Here is an 8,684-nt window from a genome sequence, read left to right as displayed (position 1 = left end):
AGCAGCAGTGCTGTAATCCAGACATGACCAAAACACATGTATAACTGAGGCCAGGTCATCATCCACCAGTCTCCTTGCCAACCAGAGATGATAGAAAGTGTGACTTGCACAGACTGCCATGTGAAAGCTTTGTGGGAGCAAGGAATCCAGGAACATTGAATTGACCAGTTCTGGATGTGTACCTTCCAAAGAAAGGTACACATCCATTGTACGCATATTCCTATTCTGTCACCACCCCACCTGGATGTGTACCTTCCAAAGAAAGCTGCCCGTTGGCTTCAAACTCTTCAGTGTGTTCTCCTTTGCCCATATAACCTCCGTCTTGTTCAGGCTCAGCTTCAATCAGCTGTTCTTCCCTTCCCAATGACAGCCACTTGCCCTACAAAGTCCCTTAAGCCATCATTCCAAAGTTTGTGAATGATAGCCAGTATTTAACACAGCTCCATATTGCATTTATTCATTTACTGGATACAGATTTAGTTAGGGTATGGCTACACTTACAGTTTTGCAGCGCTGGTAGTTACAGCTGTGTTCGTACAGCTGTGTAGGGCCAGCGCTGCAGTGTGGCCACACTGACAGCTACCAGTGCTGCAGTGTGGCCACATTTACAGCTCTTGCAGCGCTGTTGGGAGTGGTGCATTGTGAGCAGCTATCCCACAGAGCACTTTGTCCCATTTTGGCGCTGTGGCTTGTGGGAAGGGGAAGGAAGTGTGCGGGTCTTTCCGCTTCCTGTTCCAACACCCCGTGGTGCTTTGCTACACATTCCGAGCAGTTTGGTGGCATTGTGAGTCTGCAGCAAGATTTCTGAGATTTCTGTTACAAATGGAGCCTGAGCTGCTGAGGACCTTGCTGATGAATGTTGCCAGCACATCACGCATGGCAGTGGAGCTATTCCTTCAGCTGCAAAGTGACAGTGAGGAGTCAGACGATGATATTGAAACGCCTGACGCTCAAGACACTCAATTGCTTGTGGCAGTAACAGACGTGCTCAGCACCGTGGAACGGTGCCTTTGGGCTCGGGAAACCAGCACTCAGTGGTGGGATCACATCGTCCTGCAAGCCTGGGATGACGAGCAGTGTCTGCAGAACTTTCGGATGAGAAAAGCCACTTTCATGGCAGTGTGTGCTGAGCTCGCCCCTACCCTGCGGCGCAGGGACACGAGATTGAGAGCTGCCCTGCCAGTGGAGAAGCGGGTGGCTATTGCAATCTGGAAGCTGGCAACTCCAGACAGCTACCGATTGGTGGCGAACCAGTTTGGAGTGGGAAAGTCCACCGTTGGAATGGTGCTGATGCAAGTTTGCACAGCCATTAATCGCACCCTGCTAAGAAGAACTGTGACTCTGGGGAACGTGCAGGACATTGTGGATGGCTTTGCAGAAATGGGTTTCCCTAACTGTGGAGGGGCAATAGATGGGACGCATATTCCTATTCTGTCACCACCCCACCTGGCATCAGAGTACGTTAATCGCAAGGGGTATTTCTCCATGGTTCTGCAAGCGCTTGTGGATCACCGTGGGCGTTTCACTGACATTTGCTCAGGATGGCCTGGAAAGGTGCACGATGCATGCATCTTTCAGAACAGTGCCCTGTTCAGGAGGCTGAGGGCCGGGACTTTTTTCCCAGACCGCAAGATCACAGTAGGTGACGTCGAAATGCCCACTGTGATCCTTGGAGACCCCGCTTACCCCTTAATGCCATGGCTCATGAAACCGTATACAGGGAAGCTTGACAGGAGCAAGGACCGGTTCAACTACAGGATGAGCCGGTGCAGAATGACTGTGGAGTGTGCTTTTGGGCGATTGAAAGCCCGCTGGAGGTGTCTTTATGGGAAGCTAGATTTGGGGGAAAGCAGCATCTCCGCTGTTATATCCGCGTGCTGTACCCTCCATAATATTTGTGAAGGGAAGGGTGAAAGATTCAGTGAGGAATGGACCTCCAAGGTTCGACGCCTAGACGATGAATTTGCACAGCCAGAGAGCAGGGCTACTAGGGAGGCCCAGGAAAGGGCTTCAAGGATTAGGGATGCTTTAAGGGAGCAATTTGATGCTGAGAGCCAACAGTAATGTTTGGTGCCTTTGCTGTGCTTTGTTCTACCTTGGGGTACAATATTTACCACTTCCTGCAATAATAAAACGTATTGTAAAAGCCATAAATTCCTTTATTCAAAGTACAGTACATAAAAGGCCAGGGGGGTTAGGGTGGTGGACTGTACATTCAGAGGTTTGAATATGTCCTGTTTTGATTACTGTTCAATGTCTGCTGCACTTCAGGATTACTATGCTGCAGGGTAATGGAGGTGGAGTGCACAGGGTAAGAATTATAGTTATCAGGGCTGGTAGGTGATCGTACAGGTGTTGGGGGCAGCTGGAGGTAATAAGAAACTGGCTGCTGGAGAAAGGTGTTTTGTGCAAATACTGGGGAACAAGAAAGAGAGCTTTGGGAAGGGTGTGGGTTACCACGGTACAGATCTGCCTGCATGGCTACGAGAGACTCGAAAGACTCAGTTTGGCGAGCCAGGAGGCTTATCATCTGCTTTGAGGTTTTTTTGATAGCCAATTCCTTTCTCCAGCTTTCTGTTTGCCTCCACTCATACATTTTCTCTCTCCATTCCTGCGTCTTCCTACTTTCTCTGTTGTAGTGAATCATAACTGCTTTGATCAATTCTTCTTTTGATTTTCGGGGATTTTTTCTCAAGTTCTGCAACCGACGTGAGGCCGGTGATCCAGCTGCATTAGTCAAGGTCACTAAAAAAAACATAGATAGAAACATGTAATACACAGAGGCTACATTGTTTATTATCACACAGTGAAGGAGTTTTTAGACTTTTTGTAGCATCCTTCCCACATACCTCACATAACACAGAGAAGCCAGGGAAGCGAAGGCATGGCGAGCAATGGGGTGAGTGTTTCTGCCCCGAGTGCACCTGGGAGGGAGAATTGACCGATGGGTCACTGGGGTTTATCTGCACTGGGTACAGGAGGTAGCTGGTGTCCTGCACAGGGGACAGTAGTGAACAGGAAGGTGGCGAGCTGCTGGCGGGGGGGGCGCGGTCCGCGTAACTGCCGGCCTGCTGGTGAGGGGGTGGGAAATGCACAGCTGTGCTGGCTGCCTGCTGGGAAGGGTGGGGGAAGACCGGAGTGCACCGCGGGGCTGTTTACGTGCTGGGAATGGGGAGAGGAAGACCGGAGGGCTCCGCGGGGCTGGCTGCCTGCTGGGAAGGGGGTGGGGAGACCGGAGCGCACCGCGGGGCTGGATGCCTGCTGGGGGAGGGGAAGACTGGAGCGCACCGCGGGGCTGGATGCCTGCTGGGAGGAGGGGGGAAAGACCGGAGCGCACCGCGGGGCTGGCTGCCTGCTGGGAAGGGGGTGTGGAGACCGGAACGCACCACGGGGCTGGGGGGGGAACACGAACCTGGCGCCCTGCACTCAAGTATCCCTAAATTCTCAACAGGGTTTCCTACTGCCAGATATATCACTGCTGCGTGTTACCTGGGAAGAGAGGGAGGGTCTTCTACAGCAATGTGGATTCCGCCCTGGCCCCTATGCAGCTTGCCTGTGTGCAGCCATGGTCCCCCCACCCCTCGCTGCACAGTAGATCGGACGTGTTAGCCTGACCGGGACAAGGACCACGGTGGCTCTCCCGATAAACTTGAGAAAGCACATTGCGCACACTCTGGCTGCAACTTTTCAAGAGATTACCGAGGCCGATTACAGAGACGTGATAGAGCAAATCAATGGGCTATTCCACGTTTAGGCATGCATGCAGGCAGCCATAACCCAAACCCTCCTCTCCCAAAACATAAAAATCTGCTTACCCCGAGCACGCTCCTCAGTTTCTTCCTCACCAGCAACTTCCAGCTGATGCGACTGGCTAGCCTCCTCCTGGCTTGAGAAGAGCTCCTGGCTGCATGCCTCCTGGGACTCCAGGGTGTCTCCCTCCACGCCAGTAGCCTCACTGTCGGCTTCCTCTACACCCTCCCCCACTTCTCCCTGCTCTGAACTCTCCATCGTGGTCCTTGGATTGTCAGTGGGGTCACCCTCAAGTATGGCATCCAGCTCCTTGTAAAAACGGCAGGTTGTGGGGGCAGCTCCTGAGCGGCGATTTCCCTCACGGGCTTTGCAGTAAGCACTCCTCAGTTTTTTTATTTTGACCCTGCACTGCAACACGTCCCATTCATGGCCCCTTCTCAGCAAGGACTGCGATATCTGCCCATAGGTATCATAATTTCTCCTTCTGGAGCGCAGCTGTGCTTGCACAGCTTCCTCACCCCAAACACTGATGAGGTCCTGCAGCTCGGAATTGTTCCATGCTGGGGCTCGTTTGGGGCGTGGAGGCATGGTCGCTGATAGATTGAATGATTGATTGCACTCCACACCTGGCTGAGCAAACAGGAAGGGGATTTTTAAAATTCCCGGGGCATTTAAAGGAGGGGTCAGCTGAGCCCAGGGCAGTGGAGTGTGCATGATTACCAGAGAGGCTTCTAAGGTATGCTGGGATACCTCCTTATACCCCGGAGGTCAATAAAAGCGCTGGTGGGTGTCCACACTTGCTGACCAGCGCTGGATCACCAGCGCTGGAATTCCTACACCCGAGGCTCGACCGGGTGTACAGCCAGCGCTGCAACCAGGCAGTTGCAGCGCTGGCCATGCTTTGCAAGTGTGGCCACATCCTAAGTTGCAGCGCTGTAACCTCCTCACCAGCGCTGCAACTCTCTAGTGTAGCCAAGCCCTTAGACTGGACCAGCTCTTACTTCCACTGGAATCAGTGGCAACTCTCCCATTACATTCAACAGGAGCAAAATGAGTCTTATTATAAATGGTGGTTTTGGAGCCAATGCTGATAAATCTGGCAACACTAGATTCAGAATTAAGAGTTCCAGATTCATTTAAAAATAGCTGTTTCTGCATATTTTGCATATTTTACATTGAAAGTAAGTAGTGATTTCCCCCCCTTCATGAGTCATTAACCTTTGTTCTCAAAGCATAACGAAATAGCTCATTTTACATACTTCAAAAGCAGCTCAAGTGCAGAAATACACAAACAGATGAAAGATCAGGTGTTTCTACTTCTAAGACACAATGATTTCACAGAAGGAAAATAATGGTGGTAAATGTGTGGACACTATTATAGTGCTGTTTGAATCCAGGTGTGAAGGATAAAGTTTTCCAATAAGATTTTCAAAAGATCTCAGAATTAAACTTCACTCTGCCTCACACTGAAGGCAATCAACAAAGGATTTCAGTGGGAGATACCATTAGACCAATGCTGAGTGCTTTGGGAAATCTCACAGTGAAATATTAAGTTTCTGATTTCAGTATCACCCTGACATGTTTACATCAGGAATATCAAGAGATCTTTTCCAATGTTGTCAAGTTGTCATTAAAAGAGACACACTCCTGGATTTAAATAACTCAAATCATTTTTTTTTAAATGGCCAGTGTGAAATGATGGACTTACTTTCACTTGTAGGGAGAAACTCTCTAAATTAATAAGGAGCCAGCAAAATACACATACAGTTCTTTTTCCATTGCCAGGGTTTAATATTTTCCCCACCTCAAAAAAAATTTGTGCAATAATGAATTCAGTATATTCTTATTTGTTTTCTACTTGATAGCTGTTGGCTATCTCAGCTTTGAACATCTGTCCCTGGGAACCAAAGTCACAGCCAATATCTTCAGACTTTGAAGCAGCTGGATGCTGCCAACTCTCTGCTGCCTCCTGGAGACAGAGGTCCTGGTTGCACAGTCCTTTTATTTATTTATTTATTTATTTAAATAAAATATAGACCTGCTTCAGTTATGCACCCACATTTTCAAGCACTATTAACATGACTGTATGAATGAATCAGGTATTTGCATTCCCTTCTGACAGTCAACAGATGTTTCTTATATGGAGACTTGCTCCTTCTTACTCCAGACAAGTGGGAGTTGATGTGATTGTCTATAAAATTTCATTATAAACCCATGAAAAACAGAGCTAAAAATGAAGCACTACTCAGAGATACAAGCAATTGAACTGGAATGTGGCCATCCATCACTTTGATCAATAAAAGTTTTTGGGATTTTTTAAACTAGGGATTTTTGTTTTCTTTTCAATTAAAGATTACATTTATTTATTATGCATACAAGATGACATTTCACACAGCTACGATTCAGAAATTAAAACTCGTCTCACAATTCAGTAAGTGCAAATGTCTTTGCCAGATTTATTTCTATCAGAGGAACAAAACTTTTCTGTTCTTTCTTTTCTGCCCTTGTATTTCCACTCTCATATGATCTTAGAGCCAAGTTTTCACTGGAGATGGGATAACTGGTAACACTTAGAATAAAGATTAACATTAATCTCCCCTAAAAAGCACTCATCATACACTTTTCTTGAGCTTGGGGAAAACTCTATTATTTCTAAATTACAAATAGATTAATTATAGACTATAGATTATTTATTATTGTGTTCATTAACGCTTTTCTTAAAATTAGGCACAAGTAGTAAAAGGGGCCAAAAAACAAACAGAGAGGAAATCCCAGCACAAGTGTCCCAAGACACATGAGAGTTTGGGGAGAAGCTCCTGGACATGTGTCAAGGCTGATTACCCACTTTGGCACTTCGAGTGCAGAAGGTGGGGGCCCACAAGGATTACAGCTTTCCTCTGACCTTGGATTGGTAGATGCTGCCACCACCAAAGTGCAAAACCTTTTGAGAATCCAGGAAGGTGCACTTGGGAATTCCTTCCTGTGGGGTATCCTCAATCCCTTTTGCCCCCCCTTTCCCTCCACCCCTGTAGTGAGGGGGCATCACTCCCCACCATGCCTGAGAGGAAGAGGCCAGAACAAGTGCGGCAACGGGCAGATCCACCACCGCCTGTCCCTGTCCCCGTCCCCCGGAAGTCAAGGGGCGGGACAGGAAGTCCATGGCCACCGCCTCCTGTCCCTGCCCCCTGGAAGTCAAGGGGCGGGACAGGAAGTATAAAAGCCTGGCCCCAGCGCTCAGTTGAGAGGAGGCTGCCGGAGAAGGCAGATGCTGGGGCCCGAGCTCCCGCTGGGCCCAGCCTACTCAGTGCTCGGTACCCAGAGGAGTGTTGGCCCGACCTGCCCCGTGCTCGATACCCGGAGGAGTACTGGCCAAACCTACCCTGTGCCCAGAGGAGCTGCCTGAGCTTCCCGACGGCCGGCCTTCGGAGGAGCTGTCGGAGCCGCCCGACGCCCAGTACCCAGAGGAGTGGACTGGACCTCCCGACGCCCAATCCCCAGAGGAGTGGCCTGGACCTCCCGACGCCAGATATCCTGAGGAACCCATGGTCTGGGACCCATCGGACGATGCCGGCGGATGGCAGGTACCCAGTGAGGGGGAGGTTGGAAGTGGCCCGGGGGCAGCCGACTCCTGTCAGGCTGCAGACTCACCTGAGCCGATGGCAGTGTGTTTCGGTCAGGATCCCCCACTGACTGTCAGTGGTGTTGACCGCTGCTAGGGCCCTGGGCTGGAACGCAGTGGAGTGGGAGGGCCTGCATTCCCCCTGCCACCCCTTCAAGGGTGGCAGTCTCCCTCTCCTCCCTGGCCTGTTTGTTGGCTCAGCCCTGCAACCAAGGGCCTGAGCCCTCTGTTAACTGTTTGCTTGTTTGCTCAGCCCTGCAACAGAGGGCCTGGGTCCCCTGTTAACTGTGCCTGTTTGCTCAGCCCTGCAACAAAGGGCCTGAGCCACCTTCTAACTGTGTCTGTTTGCTCAGCCTTGCAGCAGAGTGTCTGACCCCTAAGTGACAGTGGGCAGCCCCCCAGCCCCAAAGCAAGGGGCGGGCCCCAGGCCAACGGAGTGCAGTAAGCTGGTGCGGCTCCCCCCTGCCTTCAAGGAGGGTTGAGCCCCGGCTCCGCTCCACTACAGCCCCCCAGCAGGGAAGAGCTGAGAAAAAAAAGAAAGGAACTCAGCTGTTGCCACCAGGTAATTAAACAATATGTGCACAAACCTCTTAAAACAGAAAAAATCCAATTCTGTTCTTAAAGGTAAATTTTATAAATTAAAAAAAAGAAGAAAATACACCTGGAAATGTAGGCTTTTGCTAGATTTAAAAAAAAGGAAAACTACAAGGATTAACCATCAAAAATAGCTCTCTTGAGGTCCGCCTTAAAGGTTACAAGCAAAACAAATGCACCTGGGGTTAGCACAGAGGAGTCCACAAGCCATAAAGAAATAAAAGGGATAAACCTAATCACGTCCTCCTAGATATTTCCTAATCTACTGACATATCTGGAGTTTTTAATGATTAGTTTCTAGGTATGATACTGATGATTTTTCATACCTGGCCCAAGCTTCTCAAAGCATAACTGCTCCCTGTCTGCCTCTCCCCAAGAACAGACACATAGACAGAGTCTTGTTTCAATTTTAAGAAATTCTAGCCTTCCCATTGGCTCTTTTGGCCAGGTGCCCACTCACTTCCTTTTACTTATGCTTCGCAGTGAGATTTCTTAACCTTTGCAGGTAGAGCAGTTAGATAACAGCTACTAAGAGGCATTTCATAGTGTGACAAAGTTCCTCCTCTAACTTGGTGGGTCCTGCACTTATTGGCGGATTTTGCTAGCCTCAGAGATCTTCCTGTGTTGGACCAGGAGTTGGGAGGTTCTGGGGAAAACCCGGGCCCGCCCTCTACCCTGGGTTCCAGCCCAGGGCCCTGTGGACTGCAGATGCCTAAAGTGT

At 49.6% G+C, this 8,684-nt stretch overlaps 1 protein-coding gene across 1 annotated transcript; it reads right to left on the bottom strand.

The window, feature by feature from the left end:
• Positions 1-2,163: 2,163 nt before the first annotated feature.
• Positions 2,164-4,359, bottom strand: LOC127046313 (zinc finger and SCAN domain-containing protein 20-like). The gene is made up of 2 exons (XM_050943188.1): positions 3,816-4,359; positions 2,164-2,745 (listed from the first exon to the last, which is right to left on the bottom strand). The coding sequence occupies exons 1-2, from the start codon at positions 4,336-4,338 to the stop codon at positions 2,216-2,218; spliced, it is 1,053 nt and encodes a 350-aa protein (XP_050799145.1). The 5' UTR covers positions 4,339-4,359; the 3' UTR covers positions 2,164-2,215.
• Between the last annotated feature and the right edge of the window lie 4,325 nt (positions 4,360-8,684).

The sequence above is a fragment of the Gopherus flavomarginatus genome, chromosome 3 (genome assembly GCF_025201925.1).
Source record: "Gopherus flavomarginatus isolate rGopFla2 chromosome 3, rGopFla2.mat.asm, whole genome shotgun sequence".
NCBI lineage: Eukaryota > Metazoa > Chordata > Testudines > Testudinidae > Gopherus > Gopherus flavomarginatus.
Note: the sequence above shows the minus strand (reverse complement) of the source record. Positions and strands in the feature narration are given on the sequence as shown.